General features: G+C 33.5%; 1 protein-coding gene across 1 annotated transcript; it reads right to left on the bottom strand.

The window, feature by feature from the left end:
• Positions 1-9410: 9410 nt before the first annotated feature.
• On the bottom strand, positions 9411-21261 carry LOC133331175 (homeotic protein spalt-major). The gene is made up of 5 exons (XM_061539571.1): positions 21109-21261; positions 10858-14874; positions 10416-10552; positions 10211-10287; positions 9411-9453 (listed from the first exon to the last, which is right to left on the bottom strand). The coding sequence occupies exons 1-5, from the start codon at positions 21257-21259 to the stop codon at positions 9450-9452; spliced, it is 4386 nt and encodes a 1461-aa protein (XP_061395555.1). The 5' UTR covers positions 21260-21261; the 3' UTR covers positions 9411-9449.
• Between the last annotated feature and the right edge of the window lie 1026 nt (positions 21262-22287).

Raw genomic sequence — 22287 nt, forward strand, 5'->3', positions numbered from 1 at the left:
AAAAAAAATTTCAAAATTTTATTTCTTTAAAAGAGTAATAAAATAAAATTTTCGAAACAAACTTCAGCATAAAATCGATAAACTTATCACTTGACTAAAATATTTGTTTTCCCCCAAAAATAAAAAAAATCAAAATTCCATAAAATACCATTAGGGAAAATTTCACTGGAATCAATAACGAAACAATATTTCTCTATTAATAAAAGGTAAAAACAGAGATATTAATCGCAGCATAACTCTTTGGGCAATGAAATTCTCGGAGTTCATAGATCGAAGATAGATATTTAATACAAGGCAACGTTACGTTTGGTTTTTGGGTGTTCTCTTCGAGTATTTCTTAATTTTGTTTTCATTCCTCTTCTATCTCCAATATTTAACATAAACATTGGACACTGATTCTGATGAAGCTGAGTCAATGAAACATTCAATGTGGAGAAAAAAGATCAATTTTACGGCCGTAGAATAAAAACAAAAATATTAAAATTTTTATATTTTTGTTTTCATCTTTTCGTTTTTTTTTTCTTCTTAGCCCAATTCGTGAGCGCAGGCATTGTTAGGTGTTGTGACGTTTTTTTGTTGATATGATATTTTTAATGGTGTTTGTTTATACTATTTGTGTGTGTTTGTGTTTTGAAGTTGTAAATCAAAGTATTTGTCAGCACAATAACAAATCATAATTTTGTCCCCTAAATGATTATCATGATCATGGTCTAGCCCAGCAGAACTGGCACCTTATACGAGTAGTTCAAGAAATTAAGAAAAAAAAGAAAATTCTTCTCTCTTTTTTGTTGGGTGACTGACTGACCATCGTCATAATCATCGTTTATTAAATGCCTCCTCGAAACTGGTATCCAGCTGTGCCCGGCGAAAGCCACCAACATGAGCAGCAACAAGAACAACAATTGAGCGTAACCGAGGCAATGAAATTGAAACTCACAACACTAACACCACCACCGCCAACAACAACAACAGCAGCAACAATGAAAACCTTAGCCAAAGTGAACTCAATGTTGTCACACAAGAACCCACAACCTCGTTGTTGGTGCACAACAAAAAATGGTAACAAGTGTAGCACAACAACAGACTGGAGGCATTTTCAAGGTGTTTCTGAATAAAAATATTGATAATTTTTAATGTTTTTTTGTTGAAGTGGAAAAATGTGCTTGCTGCGACTAATATAATAAAAAATGTTACAATTTATTAAAAAAATGAGGTCATAACCTTCACCTTCAAACAAAATTATGATTTATTGAACGGGAATAATATTTTTATGCCAAGGTCATTGCAGATTTTTGAGAATGTATTGTATATTCCGGGATGATCCAACGAAGGCGGGAAATATAATTTGCAAAGTGAAAAAACTAGGCCACAAAAGTAACACGAAATTTTACACCTAAATAGCTATACCAAGAATTCATTGAACAAAATATCCCATGAGATAATTTTAATAGGGACAATATTTGTTTTAGCTTCAATAGCAATGTAAAGACAAGAATTTACTATTTAGACCATTCCAAGCCATCCTACAGTTGTTTTGTTGACTAAAAACAAATATTGACCAGTAAGGAAAGTAGTAAAGTCGGACTGGGCCGACTATATGATACCCTTCACCACTTTCGGTATATTGCGCATATGTATCCTTACATATTCAAGTCAATGTTCCCTCGAAGGAACATACGCATGTCTTTCTGTAACCTATGATAAATTTAATTTCATTCGGGCAGATTTAGAGTCGTCTACGTACCATGAGACAAATTTATGGAAAACGTTTTATAGCAAAATTTATACGCGCTATTCGGTACTGATAAACATTTTATTTCAATCAGACACCCGTTCGAAATACATAGGGAAGCTATGGCTGCATCTGCACAAATTTCAACAAAATGCAATAACGTCATTCAAGTCCCAATTTGATACATTGTTCGTAATTTCGTGTTAATCGGACAAACATTAGGAGTTTGGAGCGCCATTTATGTAAAAACGGGGGAATATATATGAATATGTAAATCTGAACCGATCTAAAATATACCACACATCATTCTCGACACAATTTAGTACGCTATGACAAATTTCGTGCAAATCCAAGGATATATAGGGACTTTGGTGCACCATTTATATAAAATCGGACGAAGATATATATGGGAGCTACATCTAAACCTGAACCGATTTTCACGAAACTTAATACACATCATTCTAGGCACAATTCATTACGCTATGCCCGATTTCGTGCAAATCGAAGGATATATAATACTGTGGTCCAGTATTTACATAAAATCGGACGAAAATATATATGGGAGCTATATCTATCTGAACCGATTTTCACGAAATTTAACACACATCGTTCTAGGCTTAGGCTTCAGTACGCTGTGCCAAATTTCGTGCAACTCGAAGCATTTGGTGCACTATTTACCTAAAATCGGACGAAAATATATATGGGAGCTATATCTAAATCTGGGTCCTTGGGCCAAATAAGTGAACTGTGCCAAATTTCATCCAAATCGGATCACAAATGCTATCTGTACTTTGTTAACAAAAATACATGGACGGATGGACGGACGGACATGCAAAAAACCAACTTAAAAAGTGATTCTATGCATATTCTCAAAAGGAACCATGTGTCTATCTCGTTTCCTTTTGCCTGTTACAAACATATGTACAAAGACAAAGACAATAGGTATATTTTTCCATCCACAGAAATCATTGTCAATTTGATCCCCGAAATATTTCGTTGTATCAGATCGTACAATTCTATGGAGGGGATTATAATGGTGGTATGTAGGGCCATTTTTGATTATGTTTTCCGATTATCGGCAAAGGTTATATGTGTCGTTTCGAGCAGAATCAGAACATAATGTAACATTTCATAGAGATCGGTCCATAATTCCGACCTGTGGTTTTACTACAAGGAATACATACTGGAACCGATTCCGACAATCGATACAGGGCTATAAGGCGATCTGGGACAAATATGCCCCGTTCTTAACACCATAACAAACATATGTAATACGCCTGCCATCTGATATCACAGAGAGATTCCACGAGGGAATTAAATTTGTCCAAAGCCACAACCTAACTTAACCGATTTACATACAAAAGAAGAACTCTCGAGGACTTTAAATCTACAGTCCTCATAAATGTTTCTGGTCTGCTGGATGAACCTAGTATATTAAGAACCCGGAAGCAAGCTCAAACTGTTTTAAGAATATGCCTCTCATAAGATTATAGATATAGCCTCCAAAAACATGAAATTTATATTCGCATGTTTTCATCGATCTATACCCTCCCCCATAAAGTGAAGTGTTTAATAAATTTGTCTTTCCATTTACAACACTTCGAAATATTCATCGGAGATCCCATTCTGGATTAGAAAAAAAAATCCTTCCGTCTGTCTGTTGAAATTTCGATAAGGCCCGCAATATTGAAGAGCTTTGAAATTGCACATACATTGTCATGACCACTAGGAAGCTTGGTATTGAAATTGGAATATATCGGTCCATGTTATGTTATATTGATTTTTCAGGTTTTCGGGAGTGTCAAATATACCTCCTAAACATGATCATTATTGGTCCATTTTTAGGAAAGCCTTATATAACGCTACATCCCTAAATTCGGTAATTGGATGAGCTTCAGAAGCAATTTGATATTTTAGATTATCATTGAGTTAAAAATGTCCCTACCAAAAATAATCAATATTGGTCCAAATTTCCGGTACCTCCAATATAATGGCCATGTTTTATTAACCTAATTCGCTCCAATTTGATTTTCAAATTATCATGGGGAGTCAAATCTTCCTCCATAATTATTATTTTGTATATCGAATGCCTGGTGGATAAAAAACTTTTTATAAAAGTCTTCTTATACCCTACACAACTATATAGTCAGGCTTCGTGTTGTCCTAAGAGTTTGTAACGCCTCGAAGTATTGGTCCTACAGGCATCCTTGCGTATACTCGACTAGGTGAATCGATCTAGACAGGCAACAGTTATGGAACAATTATCACGAAATTTTGCATTTAGGATGTGTTCTAGCCAAAGAAGATCCCTGTTGTTTTTTGGTAAAGGTCGGAAAAAATATTTAGTATTTCATATTTAGTATATGAAATGAACCGGAAACCTTATTTTTTATCTGTTTTTCTGCTCGCTCGCTACAATTATGACCCGAACGCCAGGAAGGGAATCTGGCCAAAGAATAAGCATGATTGTTTTGATGCAGATCGGTCAATATTTTGCGGGTCAAATTAACCAAGACTGTTGTGTGAAAACTTAAAAAAAATGTATTCTGGGGCGTACACATTTACTCCTGAGGGACGTAGACCCGAGAAGAATATCCAAAAGGTGTGGATGACCTTTAAATTGAAACCAATTATATTGCTGTATGTACTCGGATGTGGCGAATGTCGCCGTCGAATGAACCATGAGTTGTACCAGATATTGTCAGACATCGCCATTGTCAGACTGCGCGACTAAGTTGGCTAGGTCATGTTAGAAGAATGGATGAAGATTCCCCAGCTCAAAAGGCATATAAAAGCTGATGGCTCACGCAGAAGGGGAAGGCCACGAATTAGATGGAAAGATCAAGTTGAAGACAACATTGCCGAACATTGTCTTTCAAAAACTGCGCAAAAGAGCGCCTGGAAATCTTTTTTAAGCTCGGCTTATGGAACGAAAGTTCTGTCACAAACCAGCTAAGTAGGTAAGTAAGTACTCGGATGTGGGAGTTATAAGTAAATATTTAATGGTATATATGTTTTATTTGCAAACCCTCAGCATTATGGCTATTGAGGATATAAATACTTTGATACAGTGAAAATGTGCCTCATCGAAATATTGGTTTTAGACCCCATGATTCTTTGGACCAAATGCGTTTCAAACAATTTGGAGAATGTCAGTCTGTCCGTCTGTCTGGCCGCACGATAACTCTCGAAGGGATTTCGATTTCGTCCAAACTTTGCACATCGTAATATTTCTTCCAAGCTTAGTTTATGTTTGAAAATGGGCTATATCGATCCACTCCTTCCATACCTCCTCCACAAATGGTCAACATTTTCAATTTTTGTAATTCCAATATCAGACGAATGTCCGATTTGAACCAAACTTTGCACAACCTATTATCTTTCCCAAGTCTAGATCAGGTCTGAAGGTGGGAACTATTGGCCCACAAATGGAAAAACGATCAATATTTATAAATCCAATATGAGGATAATGGAATCTCCGATTTTAACCAAAAATTGCATAACCTAGATCAAGTCCGTAGACGGGACCCATTGGTCCACTCCTTCCGGTACCTCCCTCACAAATGGTCAATATTTTATAAATAATTTAATTTGAAGCGAATTGAGTAACCGCTTTGATCAAAATTAAATCGAACCCCTCTTTGATAAAAACATAAATCTGATATAAAGCTAATAATAAAATTATTCGACAGACCCATCTGGCAACGACATAACTTTTGACAGAGATGTCACATCGCGTTTGAAGCGTCAGTCCAAGCAGATTTTTACCATGAACCAATACACGCCACCCTAGCGCTCTGAAATAGTTGAAATTTACAGAAGAAGTCAATTATGAAAACTCAACGTGCTTTTAAAACATTAAAAAATGTGAGAAGTGCGCCTTCTAAAAACACCATTAAGCGTTTATACGAAAAATTTTCGACTGGTAAGGCTCTTTCTAATCCGAAGATGCCATATAAAAGTCGACTAAGGCGATCGGCCGAGAATATCGCTGCCGTACGAGCCAGTGTATAGCGGTCCCCAAGAACATCCTAAAAACGCCGTTCTCAGCAGTTGGGAATGGCTCGGTCCACTTTACAACGGATTATTCTCATTGATTTGTATTTGTTCCCGTACAAAATTCAATTGACGCAAAGAATGTTGCCTGCGGACAAGCCTCGTCGATTGGAATGGGCCCAAAGAGTCATCGAAATGGCCGAAGTTGACGAGCAATTTTGGAACAAGATTATCATGTCCGATGAAGCCCATTACACATTGAATGGGACCGTAAATAAGCAAAATTGCCAGTTTTACGCCACTGAAAATCCTCAGGAGATTCAAGAAGTGCCTCTTCATGACAAAAAAGTCCCAGTTTGGTGCGGCGTTAGTGCGAAAACGGTCATTGGGCCGTTTTTCTTCCAAAATGAAAATGGCCATGCTGTTGCCATCAATCAGGAGCGTTATCGCAACATGATGACCAATTTTGTGATGCAAATTATTCATTGAAAGCGTATGAGGCAGTTCTGGTTTCAACAAGACCACCGCAGCCACCGCACACTAGTCGCATGACAATCGATTTTCTGAAGAATTTTTTTCCGGGCCGTTTGATGTCGAAAAGTGGTGATTTGGACTAGCCACCGCGTTCGCCCGATTTGACGCCGCCTGACTTCTTCTTGTGGGGATATTTGAAGTCAAAGGTTTGCGTTAACAAGCCAAGGACCGTAGAAGATCTCAAGGACAACATTCGTGAAGAAATAGACGCTATTACGGCCGAAATGTTGGCAAAAACGATGGAAAATGCAGAAAAACGGGCACGATACGTCATCAACGCCAGAGACGTTCATTTGAGAGATATCATATTCAAAAATTGATGTATACAAATCTAATTGGAACAAATTAAATGATTAGCATTGCCAAAAAAAAACATGAGTCCGTCGAATATGGGCAACCCTGTACTCCACCGGTTATGGATATGGACGATGCCTATAATTTGCGGTGATGTTGAAATGATATTTAGGGGGTACAATGAACCGGAAACCTTATTTTTGTACCATCGTCTATTATATGCAGAACATAACATATTTTAGATGGTGAAGGGAATCTGACCACATACTAAAACGGCTGTTTAGATGATGATCGCTCAATATTCCAATGGTCAAATCAACCAAAACCTAAAGTGACCAAATGTTTATTTTATGGCATACATATTAACCTCTGGAAACCAAAAGAGGAGCTGTTGACATATAATCGGTCAGGAAGTGCAAATATCGCGAGATATTGCCAGGCTTAGAATATAGAACCGCAGAAAGGTAGATTTTAGTGATAGTTGTATACCCCGCCCGACTATACTGCTCCTCTTCCCTCCCACTTTAAAGATATGCATACAAAATTTTCTAATATCTTAACCTGGCCCAAGACTTAATGATTTCCCAAAAATAAAAACGCACTCATTTAATTTTTTTTCACAAATTTCATATTGTAATTTTTTGTATATTTTCTTTTATTTTGTTTTGCTCTTTCATGAGATGTTTGTTTTGTTTTTTTGTTTCCTTACTAAATATATAATTATAATAATTTTTTGTTTCTTCTTATTTACTATACATTACAATAATAATAATATTGTATCAATATCTATATATAAATTATTTGTTTGTTTGTTTTTTTCAATATTAGTTTATAACTTAATACATTAATTGTACACTTAAATGTTAAATTTAATGTGAGAAATTATATGTTAATTTTTTTGCTTTGTTGTTTGTTTACTTATGTAATAATATGTATGTTGTTTTGATGTGTTTTTTTATTGTTTAGAATTATAATTAATATACTTATGTATTAATATTGGTGACTAATTACAATAAAAAGGGTGTGGGTAAGGATAAAGACAACTAACTTAAAGGTAGGTGAACTTGTGTTTTTTTATTGAAATTAAAATGAAAAAAAAAAATAATATGAAATTAGAAAACTAAAAATTTTACTTAAACTTTTTTTTATGTACAAATGCCGTTTATTTTTAATTTTTGTATATATATATTTTTTTAAGAAATTCCTTTTTTTTATTTCAAAAAAACAATAAAAAGTATGAAATAGTATCACAATTTTTTTTATAATTTTTTTATTATTAATATGTTTTTGTGTAATGTTGAAAATTAAAAAAAAAATGATAATTGCAAAAATTTATATACATTAAAAAAATAAAGGGGAAAAGAGGAATTATTTTGTGATTTTTTTTTTAATTTTAGTTTTTTTGTCATATTTTTCTGTTTTTTTTTTTCTTGTTTTTTTTATATTTTTGTATTGCACAATAACTATTGTTATAATTTTTAAATATTTTACAAAGTTTTTTTTTGTTGTTTGTATTAAATTCGAATTTTTGATTTTATTTGTGTGAGTGTGTGTTACATTTCCTATGATTTTATTTTTTCTTTATTTGCTGGTCTTTTTTCCTAGCTGGAATTATGTTTGTTATGTTTTTCTTTATTTATTTGTAAAATGTATTTCTCTTTTTTATGAAACGAAATCAGTCTCTTTTTTGTTGTTTTTTTTTTCTTATTGTTTGCCTAAATTTTAATAGCATTTCCAATTATATATTTATTTTTTCTTCTTCTTCTTCAATTTGCCTTTGAAGTTGAAGGAAAAAAAATTAAATTGAATGGAAAAAAATATTAAAACTTATTGTTGTTTCTATAAAAAAAAACAATATTTTTATTTATTCTTTTTGATTTGTTGTTTTTTGTTTTCTTTTTGGATATCTAAATAAAAATTCTTTGGATTTGTTTCAATATATAAAAAAAATTAGTTGGTTTTTATGTCTTTTTGGTTATTGGTGTTTATAGCGCCATAAATAAATTAAAAATATATTTTATCAATTTTTGGTTTTATTAGCCCAACCAAAATAAGATGTTTGTTTTACAAAATATATTTTGTTTTCAGTAGATTTTTATTTAAGGCTCTCCAACCAAATAATTGCGCTTTAATGTTGTTGAGATTGTTATACATTAGTTTCAATTGCTTTCATTTTTTTTTTCATACGAAAATACATAATTTCATATGCCCAATGCTTGCCTTAAATTGAAACCAAAAGCACCTTTGTGTGTGTGTGAAACAACAACAACAACAAAAAGTCAAGCCGCCAACCAATTCATTCAACCCACTGAAGGAACGCCAACACCATTATCATCACAACAACACCAAAGCTGTCTTAACTCTGAGGTGTTTGACGGGGCCTAAACAGCTCCCCTTTTACCACACACAATCAGTGTGTTTGCACGTTTGTGTGTGTGTGCTCCCTCAATGGGCTCCATTGCGGTCTATGTATGAGTGAGATCATTGCTATGCGAGTTTTTGTGATTTAATTGTGAGACCGAGAGAGAGTGATTTAGCGAGAGAATCAAGCGATCTGAAGAATACCTTTTTTCTCTCTGCCTCTTGTTCTCTCTCCCAGCAGACCTCTACAATTTTCTTTTCCAACTTAAATTTATAAACAAATGTTTGTGTGTTTTTTTGTTTTATATCTTTGGGATTTCTTTTTTGAAAACCACGTCGATTTTTGTTGTGTTTAAAGTTTTACTTTTTTGTTTGGATAATTTTTTTTTGTTAGCTCTACAACTTATCTAACCCTGAAATCCGGGATATTATTGTGTATTATATTCTGATCCTGGGCCATCATGGGATAATGGCCAGAAGCGGGTAGCAGTGATGACGACTTAGAATGGACCTCAGTCTTCTTTGGCGCCACTCATCTAAAAAGAGAGAAAAAAATAAAAGAGAGAGGAAATTAGTAAATTTGTCGTTAAGTAATAGTTGTATAATGTAGAGAGATGGAAAAGAGAGAAGGACGAGAGAGAAAGAGTGGAAGTTCACTACGACATAAATTTTGTGATGAAAAGAGATGGGAAAGAGAGCTTGACGAGAGAATAGATGTATGCGAGATTTGAGATGCTTTTGTGAAGCAGAAAATTAAAATCTTAAAGAGAAACACAGAGACAGATATTTTTTCAATTTTGTTTCATTCAATGAAGTAAGGAATTCGGGAGAGAATTTGCAAGATAGTTTAATAGACAATTTTTGGCATATGGTAAAAATAACTTTTTTTCCTGTTTTCAGGAACAAAAATATAATTTTGAAAAGGTATTCAAAATAATTAACCCTTTAAGGTGCCATGGTAATATTGTTAACCCTCAAAACGTGCATGAAAAAATTTTGAAAAACAAAAATTATTTTGGTAATTTAAATTGTCACAATTTCAAAACTCATTTCACTTCCCCCGTTCAATTTCAAATTTGAAATTATAAAAAAAATATTGAAATAAATACACAACTTCAATACACTGAACGTGTCTCTTGGGGTAATCGTGACAAGAATAATGAGACACTTTATAATTGATTAGAAATTCTCCCTTCGTACCGCAACCCGCAATAGAAAGTAGCGAGAGAGAAAATAATAAAAAGAAATAAAACATAAAATCAAGTGATTACGATTTTTGGAACACTTACATACTTGACTGCTCTATTCCGGAAGGTTTCTTGTTCCATATCACGAATTTTGTGGGTTAGCATGTGTTGTTTGAGATTACCCTGGAAAGAGAAAGAAAAAAAGAAACAACAACAAAATTAGAAAAAAGTTTTTATAAGAAAAACAAATACATTTTTCTCTTAGAGAAAATGGAAGAAGTGGCTTAAGGATTTTTTTGTATGACACTTACCTTTGTTGTAAAACCACGATCGCAAATGGTACATTTGAATGGTCTCTCTTTTGTATGACTTCTATAGTGAATCTCCAAAGCCGAATGGCAGGGGAATGTTTTGAAACAAATGCCGCAGGTAGTGCTGCCTCTGACTCCTACAAAAAATAAATCGAATAAACAGAAAATTCCAAAATTAGTTAAAGCCCATAAAAATAACAAAAGCAAAGCCTAAGCCTAGTAAGCATGTGACAAAAAAAAAATAGAAGCATAATAAGCCATGCACCCCAATAGCATAAAAAATAAATTGCAAGCGTTTATGTGGAGAGGTTGGGGAGAGGTGGAACCAAAAGCTGGAAATTCTTTCCATTCTAGCCCATTGGGATTTTCATTTTTTTTTTTGCAAAACGACAAGCGAACGAACAAAAAATTGGAATAAAAAATTGTTTCACTCACAACTCACCCGATAGAGCTAAAGGATTAAATGGTGCCGCCGGCATAACAGACTGTGCTATCGTATTCATTGCTGTGCACATATTTTGCGTGGAAGCCGGTGGAAACAGCGGGAGATTTGGAAACATGCCAAATGGTGGTCGGGGTCCAACTAAAGGATTTGGTGGTGGTGGTGGCGGTGCCACTACCTGACCATGTGGCGATGCTGACGAACCGGAGGCTGTATGTGAACTACTGCCGCCCGGTGTGTTGGGCGATAAGGCTGATTGTTGTTGTTGCTGCTGCTGTTGTTGGAGGTGCTGTTGTTGTTGCTGCTGATGATGATGTTGCGCTTGCGCTTGTACCGCCACCTCACGACGCAATTGTTCCTGATGCATGGCAACAACGGCATTATGTTGCATTTGTTGATGATGTTGTGCTGCAGCCAAGGCAGCTTGTTGTTGCATCAAGTGCTGATGTTGCTGTTGCAAGTGATGATGTAAACTTGGTGGCAGACAATCAACCGGACTAGCGCCAGTGGGTGGTAGGCTAGTTGTTGGGCTAATTTGCGGCATTTTTGGTGATTTACTCAATGGAGATGGGGATCGTTTCATCGACGACAATGGTTGTGGCGATCGCACCGTACTTCCTGCACTGCTCGCAGGACCCGCTTTGGGTGTCAAATCCAATGCACCATGCGATGTTTCCGATGCAGATCTGGCCGGTGAACTGGAACGGGTAACATTCAATGGCTTATTCAAAGCCACTGGACTGTTGGGAGCTGAATTCACTGAATTTCCATTGGAGGTAGCCGACTGTGGCCTAGATCCGGCATTTACCATTCCGGTTGGATCAATCCTCAGCTTCTGCTCAAACAACAAAGCCTTAAAGTCATCTGTAGACTTGGGCCTATCACCCGACTCCATATCATTAGAATTTGACATATGCTCCGAGGACATATCATCATCATAATCCTCACCGCAATCCATTTGATCATCCATATCACCCTGTGACGATTCCGAACCCATGGTGCCATTGTGAGGACCACCCATTGGTGGCATACCTGGACCGCCGGGCATTCCAAAATGGAAGGCAGCAGCGGCGAAGGGATTCATAAAAGCTCCTGGCATCATGGTGGGTGGGGGATCTCTTATTTCGGCAGCTTGAATTTGCTCGGGAGTCAAATCGGTGGGTTCGCCGGTATGCAGGCGGATATGTTGCTGCAACACCAAGGCATTCGAGTATTTCTTGTGACACACGGGGCATTGATGGAAATTGCGCATGGGTGGTCGGATTTTATGCACAGCCATGTGGGTCTTCAGGTTACCCTTGGTGGTGAAGGCCCTACCGCAAATACGACACTTGAACGGCCTCTCACCCGTGTGGGTACGGTAGTGCATTTGCAAAGCTGATTTGCACGACAAAACACGATCACACACGACACACTGATTGGGATCGGTGATTTTCTTGTTCTTCATCAACTCCTTCAATTTCATGGTTTCCGATGAATTGGAAATCTCTATGAAATTCTCCCAGGAGTTGTCATTGCTGTGGGGCCGTGGCAACAAAGCCATGTCATAGGGTTTCATGGGATTGCAGAAGGGAGGACGTGGCAAATGGGCTGGCGAACGAATCGGCGAATGTCTGTCATCAGTCTTGGTGAAATTCATGGGGAAACGTTCAGCAAAGAAGTCCTCACGATGGTGCAACATCGAAGGGGGCAATTGTCCGGGTGTGGGCAAATGATCCAAACTGTGTTGAGATCCGGGCGAAGGTTGTGCATACATAACGGCAGCTGGTGGCTGCACGGGTTGCACCACAGGTGGCAAATGTTGTAGGCTAGGTTTGATTGCGACGTCTGGAGGTGATGGTGAGGCATTAGGTACTTGGGATCGGGCAACGGCTGGCGATTGAGAGGCAGTTAGCCGTTGTTCTTCGCGTTCTTCATCTTCATGTTCGGGTTTTTCTTCTTTGATTTTGATGGCATCCGTTGGTGTTGGTGACATTGTTTTGGCCGGTGATTCCGGTCGGGGTGATTCCACCATGGAACGATTTTCTTTGGCCGACAAATCTCCGTCTTCTTCTCCTTCGATTTCTTCAGGTAATTCCGATTTAATGTGTGTAGTGGTGGTGGTGGGCGGTTCAGGTGAATTGGGTTGGGATGTTTTACTCAAATCTGTGGGAGCATCTTGTTGAGATTTATTCAGCACAGCCTGGGCAGCCTGTTGGGCTTGCGCAGCTGCTTCTCCCAAATTGCTGGCCACTTGGGGGAAGAATGGATTGGGGAAATTACCCGTAGAGCTTTGTAGAGTTTTCAGTAAATCCAATGGTGGCCGATATAGACCCGACAGGGCGGGGAAGGGGTTTGAAGGGCTGGGGAAATTCAAAGCAGGCATTTGTGGAGTGGTAGCAGAGGCGGTGGCGGCCACAGGAGCTGTAGGCATTTGTTGTGGCATAGCTGAGGGGGAGTGGGAAGGTGAACTTTCTGGTGACATCTGATCCAACAAGGGAGGATGGAATTTATCCAAATGTTCGGGAATGGGTGTGGCATTCATCGGCACATGAGGGAACTTGTGGGCATGACGCTGAAAGTGAACCTTTAAATTGCCTTTGGTGGTGAAACGGCTACCGCAAACATTGCACTTGAAGGGCCTTTCGCCGGTGTGAGATCTAATGTGTATCTGTAGGGCCGAATCCGAACCAAATACCTTGCCACAATAACGGCATCTATGCTTGAAGAATGGCTCATTGCCGGCCTTGCCATTGTTCTCCTTGAAAGCAAATTCATCGGCCATGTTATTGGCCAAGATACCCTGAGATGCTGAGTCCAATACTTCTTGGGCTCGTTTTTGTAATAAATCCAAAGAATTTGGTTCTGGCATATCATCATGATGGGTTATTATGGAGGAGGCAAGATCGGAACCGAAGGGGAGAGGGCGATTTTCCATTTCTTTCAGTTTGTCCAAGGCATAGTCGGATGATTTGTTGTTCGCCGAGGACTCAACGCTCATGCGGCGTTGGGCTTCGGGTTCCTCTTCATTGTCGCGTTTACGTTTCAGCGATTCTAGGGGAACACCAGCATTGATTAAATGCTGGCGGGCCTTATCCTCTGCCATGCGGGCCTCAGCCTTTTGTCTCAACTCCATTTGGGCAATACGCTCCTCTTCTTCGTAAGTGTCTTCTTCACCATTTTCTCCCTCTTCTTCTTCCTCCTCCTCTTCGTTTTGATTTTTCGTCTGGTTCATGGCCAATTGTGATTGCAACTGTTGGATGAGTTGAATTTGGAACAATTGTTGTTGTTGCAAATTGAAAAGGGTCTGTTGCAGGAAGGCTAACTGTTTCATAGCGGCCTCATTATCCTGACCCGAAGCGCTGTTGGCAATGGTTTTGGCTGCCGCTTGAGCTATGGCCAATTGCATATTTTTAATAGCCTCAATGTTAACGGGAGCGGTGGGAAATTGACTATTGGCCAGCAGTTGGGAACCACTGGGCAGTGAGGGGGTGGTGGAAACACTATCCATTTCCGATTCGACAGTTTTGGATTTGGATTCGGGTGTTTCTTCAAATTCCATAGATTTGGAGAGATCTTGGGTGGTGGGTTGTTGGGCGGAAGAATCTTCCATTTCCTCATCATGCTCTTGATCGAGTGTGGTTTTGGTTAGACACATTTTGGAGGAATCTTGAGAGTCGGGTTGTTCTGGCTGTTGTTGTTGTTGTTCCTGTTCTTCGTTATTTGATTCTGGTGCTTCTGTGGTTTCTTGGGCCTTATTTATTGGCTCTTGAGATTCATTTAGGTCTGGTGGTGTGGGTGATGGAAATTCTTGTTCCTTGGGATATGTTTTATGTGGTGTTGTGGGTGTTTCTTGTTCTTCTTCGCTTTGTTGTTGCTCTTGTTTGTTGGTGGCAGGTGAGGATGGTGTTGCAATATCCGAATTCTCATTATTGCTGGGACTTACTGCTCTATCACAGGAATGACTGTTCTCATCATTGGCTGTGGCAGCAGCCAAGGGTGAACAGGAACCATTCTGTTCATGATCGCTGGGTGAATCTGCAAAAAGAGAGAGAGAGAGGAAGGGGGTTATTTAGAGTAATTTTTAATAAAAATAATAATAAATAAAGGAATATCCTATGTTGTAATTTTTTAATAAACTTGTTTTTATTTTTTCTGGGATTTTTTTAATTTTTTGTTGGGAGTTTTGCCCCCAAAGTGTTCTGTATTTTGTTTCTAAGCCATTTTTACACCTGTATCAATTGTTTTGGCATTTGTGGCGTAAAGCAAGTGTTTTAACATTCCTAAAACAAGCAACCTGCTGCTGAAAACCAAACAGCTAACCACCAAACCAACCAGCCAGCCAGCCATCCATGCAGCAGCCATCCAACCAGCCATCCAGATAGCTAGCTAGCCTGCTAACCGGCAACCTGCTTTCTTCATCTTTGGCTTGCCATGCTTTTGTGCCTCCTGTAATCTTATAAAAACAATCTACTACTCTCTCGCCTAGTTTTTTCATGCTTCTTCTTCTTCTCGTTTGCTTTGGTGGCAAACTGGCTGACTGGTTAGCTGGATGGCAGGCAGGCTGGCTGACTGCTGCTTCTATTTCTATGGTCTCTTCTCTTGTTGCTGCTGCTGCTGCTAGTCAATATGACTTAATCGCGAGCATGTCGTTTTGTGGCGGCTCTGTTTTCAATTTGGCTTCGCCTAGTTTTTTTTCTCCTTCATCTATATTTGCCGGGCGATATGCAACACCAAACTCTTCCGTGCCACCAGGCCATATGTGTTTGCCACCATGTGTTGTATATCTTGCATAGACATTGTTGTCATCATCATCAACAACAACAACGTGCTACTCAGCTGCTGTGGCAGTTGTCCTCCCAGCCAGCTTGGTTACAATTGTTGTTGTTGGTTTTTTTATATATAAAAAATTTTGGTATTGTCGCTTAATGCAACAATTAGTTAACTTTTTAGTTTCGGCTAGTTGATCGGATTTGCGAAGTTAATCAACACCAAAAACAAACAAACAAATGAAAACAGTGGTAAAAGAGATCAAAGGAAATTAAGGAGAATAAGAAAAAAAGTGGGAAATGGACACTGAGTAATTTTTAAAGATCAGATGAATTATTTAAGAGTTACATCCTCAGATTTTTATTAAAAGCTATTTTTAGGTCTGCAATGAATATTCAAAATCCTCAGATTTTTATTAAACCTTACTTCTTGGTCACCGATTTTTTTCTAACTGGAATTTCTTTCCTAATTTAAGTTTGGAAATACGTCTTCATAAAAAAACTAAATACATTTTTTTTTTTAAGTTTGACATTGAAACTATTCCCCCCTCAAATAGCAATACGTTCAATGCCCTCTCTCCTTCTTTTTTCCCCAATATTTAGTTGTATGTAAATATCGGTATTTTATAAATTTTTATAAAATATTCTTATTTTACAAACTTTGTAATTACATTGTCTTCAGAAGAGAACAAAAAACGTTTTTATTTTATTTTGTTATTAAATTATTCATAAGCCATAACCTTTAAAGTTCAATACACATTATAATGAAATAATAAAACAGACAGAATAAACTAGTAATTGATATTCAGCAATTACAAAAAAATTGAAATACTGTATTGAATTTTATGCGGAAGGAAAACGATATTTTTTTTGTATTTTGGGTTCTGAAAATGAATATTCAGAAATGAAACAGAAACAAGAGTAACATTGTTGTATGGCAAATAATAAAAATAAATTTTATAAAATGTAGCCATGGAGGGGAATATATAATTAAAAAATTGGAAATGGAAAATTTTTTGGAAATAAAATTTGGGAAAAAAGAAATTATGAAAAAAATGGATTTTTTTTCAAAAATAAAAAATCCAAAAAATTTCAAAATAAAAATATTAAAAGAAAGAATAACGATTTAAATTTATTCGTTAATTTTTATACAATATATAAGAAATATTGGTTCATTTTGAAAATCCAAGATTATTTAGGAAAAAAATTTTTTGAATAGAATAATTTTTATTTTTTGTTTAAAATTGTTAAAAAAAAAAAAATTATTTTTTTAAAAACAAATTGTATTTATTCCAAATTTTCATATTTGTTTGCATTTTAATTTTTATTATTTATCATAAAAATATACATTCTGAATTTTTTTATTAAATTTTTTTTAATTAACATTTCCCGAATTTTTTTTCGCCAATATTATTATTAATTTAATTTAAAAAATTTGTTTGTTTTTTTTCTTTATCTTGATTTTTTTCTGTGGGAGAAAAATAAATATTTCATCTCGGAATGAAACAAAATATTAACCGGTTGTTTATTTATGATGACATTTATTTTCTTCTTCGTCATGTTTTCGGTAACAAAAACATATAATAATTTAAATATAATTTTTTGCTTAAGCAAATATTGATCTTTAATGTTTTAATTTATAATATTGGCGGCGTTTCTTTATTGTGTGAACGATGTGATGCTGATAAGTTTGAATTTTTTTTTTCGGTATGGAATCAAAAAATATTGATATACAACCAACATTTTTTTTTTTTTAACTCGAAAGTGTCAATATAATGATGATTGAAATATGATAATAACAATAACAACAATTTGTTAAAAAAAACAAAATTTTGAAAACGGTTTTAAATCAAGAACATGTATAGGGTTGTATGGATATTTTAAGTAATAAAATAAAATACAAATAATGTGGACTGTTTTTTTTCAATTTATTTTTAATAGGGATTTTAAAATAGTTTTCTCTTTTTTATTAAAACCTAATATGCTCTAATTTTTAATTAAAATGCTTCTTCAAAAAAATGTCCCCCTATTAATTATTAATTTAATTTTTGTTTCCAAAAAATTAATTTATTTTTTACGATTTTTTTTTAATAATCATTAGCCAAAATAGCCATGACAACAACAGCAACAATAAGTCATTTAGCATATTAGCATATTTTTTTTTTTTAATGACAAAATAAAAAATAATAAATTTTGCACACATATATGGGAAGGTTTTATGGTTCAAGTTGATGCGGAAGGTTTAAAAAAATATCACATAAAAAACTAACAGGAAATATAATTTGTTTTTTAAATAAAATACTAAAAAAATAGAAAACAGAAGAATTTTGAATTAAACCAGAAAAAATAGTAAAACAAAAATGAATTAAAAACTTGTAAATTGTGTTGAATGAAATGACAAAAAATAGTAGAATAAAAAATCGAAAGAATTCATCCGAAGTTTTTCACCTGACCCATTAGGTTGTCGGTATTCGAAAACCAGTTTCTTCTTGTTTTCCATAATTTTCAATTCAATACTCTATAATTTACGTCATTAGGTATGCCACCCAAACCAAAGAAACCATCTCCACAACGGAAGCTCTTTTGATTTCCAATTAAATATTCCAAAAAAAAATATATATATATGTATGAAAAATTTCCTCTTAACTGTGACAAACAACAACAACAATGTTTTGTGAACAAATTAAAATATATATTTCATAAATATAGTTTGTTCCAAATAAAACTAAAAAAATTATTGAATTTTTTTGTAAGACAAACAACAACAAAAAATCATCTCATTAAATAAATTTGTGACTAACCATCATCCGACCGACCTCCCGCCAGTGTCTCGTGCTTCGATTGTTATTAAGTTTATAAAGTTTATAAATCATGTTTTCAAAAACCAAAAATTGAAATAAACATATAGATTCGAATATATACAGTGGGCTCGCAATAATACGAAATTAAAAGAAAAATAATATTTAAATTTCAAAAAATACTTTTTTAATTGTAAACAATATTTTTTAAATTATAAAAAAATATAGATTCGAATATATTTTTTTAATTATAAAAATTCAAAAAAATTTTTAAATTATAAAAAATAATTTTTTAATTATAAAAATTAATTTTAAAAATTAATTTTAAAAAAAAAAATTAATTTTTAAATTATAAAAAATTAATTTTTTTTTTTAATTTTTAGATTATAAAAAATAATTTTTAAAAGAAGGGGATTATCATTGACCAGTATTTCTTTATAAAGAATTTTTTTTTTAATTTTTCAGTTACAATTTATCGAGTTCCTACTGTAGAAATAAATAAATTCATATTTATAAATTTATAAATGTATATTAATTTTTCTGTGTGCTTGTATTTTTTGTTTTGTATTCAACAACCACATTTTGACAAATGAGTTCAGTTTTAATTTCAGTTGATTTGTATAACCAAACACACACACACTCACAGACATAATTTGGGAGATAAATTGAAATGGGTATTTTAGGTTTGTTGTGATATTTGTAACATCTTAAAGAGATAGTTTATAGAAATTTAAATACTTTTTCTAGATCAATTTCAAATGCAAGACATTTTCTCTAATTTTTTTATTTTCAAAATCAGGAAATTTAATCAATTCATAAAGTATTATTTATTTTTTTTTTTTTTTTTTGAAACTTGATTTCATTCTCCCAATATGCCATTAATAATAATTTCATAGACAATCAATAAATATTTGAATATTATAATTTTTAATGAGGGCAGGCAAACAAAAAAAAATGGTTATACGATAATAAGCAAAATAGTATAAGACAGAAAATTAAATGTTGGAGACAAAAAAAATATGTTTTAAATCATTTTTAGCCAAAGTGATTTAGAATTCATTGACTAAAAAGCAAACTAGTATAAGTTACAAAGGTCGTAAAATCAGTATTGGAAGGCAATGGATTTGTTTCTGAATCCCCTTTCAAAAATCGTGTCAAGCTTTTAACAAAAATAAATCGTGAAAAATATTTTGTTTCATATTTTTTTCTTCGAATTTTTTGTTTAAAAATAGTGTTTTTTTCTACTTAACAAATATTAGTCACTTTATAAAATGCGATAAATATGTTAATAAATATGATAAGCGGCATTATTACTTTTTAAATATTCATAATGGTGATGGTGTATTAAACCCAACACAATAGCCGGGAGTGAGTGGGAGCCCAAGGCGACCCCACACAAAAAAAAAATATTTCTGAGATGTTATCTAAATTAAATGGAAATTAATAAAAATAAAAAACAAATATTTGTTTTATAAAAATTACATCAAACAAAACTACAATTTTGAAAGAAATTGAAAAATTGTTTTGAATCTTAAAAGGCTGTAAACAATATTTCCAATAAAATCAATTAAAATAACATTAATTATATTTTATTGTAATGTTGTAAACCCTTTGCCTTCAAAATGGTTAACAAAAATGAACTCATAAATTAAATTGAACCGATACTAAATAATTTTTTATAAATCATTTTCAAAAGTAACTATTTTCCCCTATTGCCTTGTATAAATTTAAATTTAAACATTTCCATCTTTTTAAAAAAAATAATGATTAGTTTTTTTATATTTATTTCTATACCAGTTTTTATATATTGAACTATGTTTTTTATTTTTTTATGTTTTATGCGTGTGTTTGTATTTATGATTTTTATAAGGTAATCAAGTCGTATATAAAAAGAAACCGAAAAAATATGGTTTATGACTTAAATCAAAAAGGCAGCAGCAACAACAACAACAAACAGAAAACTATTTTAAAACTATTGGCCAAATCAATAAATTAATTTTGAAATGAATTTGTTGTTTATATTTAATTAGTAATTAAGTTATTGTTGTTGTTTGTGAAAACTGGTTTGAAATCTTGATTATTATTATTAGTGATGGGCCATTTGCCATTAATATTTTTTTTCTTAGATGACGAACTCACTAATCATATTCAATACCAAAATAAATTTATTGTATTGAAATTGTTTCAAAAGGAAAAAAATTAATTGGATTTTTTGATAGCAAAAATCGTGGAGCTACTATTGCGATATTAGGGCCTATTGTTAAATAAAGAAAATAAATATAAACAAAGATTTGTAATAAAAATTAAGAAAGCCTATTTCGCTTTAGGCTTTAACAAAATTTCTCTAATTCTTTTTTAAACTATTTCCTTAATTGTTTGATTTTCAAAAGGTCTCCATTTTTATTAGAGGCTTTTGTCACAATTTAAAGACTTTCAATATAGATTCTTGCCAAAAATATTTCATTTTCGAAATATTTTAAACCTCTTCCACTAAAATATATATTTCCCGAAATAAGATTTTTTTTCAGCTATAAGCAAATTTAAATGCCCAAATGGCTTTTGTTTTCACAATAACCGACATTTTAATAACTACCTAATTTTTCAATTTTGTTTAAAAATTATGTTTTAATTAAAAAAAAAAAAAATAATTTTTGGTATAAAATTATTTTTTATTTTTAATTGCAAAGAAAAAATGTTCGACTTACCTTTCTCGGCACTCTTGGCACGATCTTTTAATTGTTTAACAATTCCATATTTAACCGTACCAAATTGTATCATTTTATTAATGGTTTCTTGATGGCTTTCTTTAAAATCACTTCTCATTTCACACAAAACCGTTGAGAAAATATTTTTCATTTAGAATAAGTTGTGGAATAAAAACAAACCAAAAACCAACTACAGGTTTCGTATTCCACAATTAACAAAATTCTATTTCGATTTCAATTTCAATTACGAAAAAAGAACACACGAAATTTGTTAACGAATTCGGGTTTTCTTACACAAATTTCAAGTTAAGTTTATTTTTTGTTTTATATTAAAGTCCAAACTTGCATATTTTGTGGAATTTATATTTATTTCTTTAGTAGATTTTTTTAATAAAAAAAAAAATATTTTTTATTTATTTTTATGAAACCATAAAACTGATTTTTTGCACTTAAGAATTAAATTCTTATTTTGTTGTTTTTTATATTAATAACATATTTATTTATTTTTAAAAATAATATCCTTTTGTATGTAGCTGTAGTTGTTGTTCTTCCTCAATTGCCTTGTCCACATTAAATTATTAAAACGTTTTGTAGTTATATATAGTGTTGTTTATTCTTTGATTGCTGGACTGTGATTGGTTTGTTGATTCTGATTATTTATGCATTATTAGAAATTTTCCGTTTGTGTTTCATAATTCCAATTTTGCCATTTGTATATAAGAATCTAACTCAATGTTCTTTCTTTGTTTCTTTCACTCATACTCTCATTTGTTTTCTTCTTTTTTTTTATTTTTTGTCTCTCTTGTTATGTACCGGCGGCTTTTTGTTTTAATTTTTTTATAAATTCTTAAATTATTTTATTTAAAATTTTTTCTTGTAATTTATTTTTAATTGATTGTGCTAAACATTTCACTTATATTTGTTATTTTTTTAATTTATATTTCTTGTTTTTATTATAAGTTTCGTCTTTTTTTATTCTGTGTGATATTACGTTCTTTCGACACTACGTTATTATTTTGCTGTGTATTTACTTTTGTTGCTGTTGTGAAAATATCTCTTATGTGTGTTTTTTGTTCACGTCTCTTTTGCTTGTGTGATACGTTCAGCACGCGCGTCAAACTTACACTGACTTCACAAATAATAACAGCCCAACCAAAAAGTCACTCAAACAATTCGTAA

Source organism: Musca vetustissima, unplaced genomic scaffold, assembly GCF_032173495.1.
Source record: "Musca vetustissima isolate MV318-11 ecotype Yass unplaced genomic scaffold, APGP_CSIRO_Mvet_v1 utg9394, whole genome shotgun sequence".
Classification (NCBI taxonomy): domain Eukaryota; kingdom Metazoa; phylum Arthropoda; class Insecta; order Diptera; family Muscidae; genus Musca; species Musca vetustissima.

What these genes read in the sequence shown, in the direction of transcription:
- LOC133331175 (XM_061539571.1), bottom strand. Translation starts at nt 21,259, where the DNA reads ATGAAAAATATTTTCTCAACGGTTTTGTGTGAAATGAGAAGTGATTTT. An exon ending in TAATCCTTTAGCTCTATCGG is followed by an intron (nt 10,553 to 10,857) that starts GTGAGTTGTGAG and finishes TATTTTTTGTAG; the next exon opens with GAGTCAGAGGCAGCACTACC. An exon ending in ATCGTGGTTTTACAACAAAG is followed by an intron (nt 10,288 to 10,415) that starts GTAAGTGTCATA and finishes TTCTCTTTCCAG; the next exon opens with GGTAATCTCAAACAACACAT.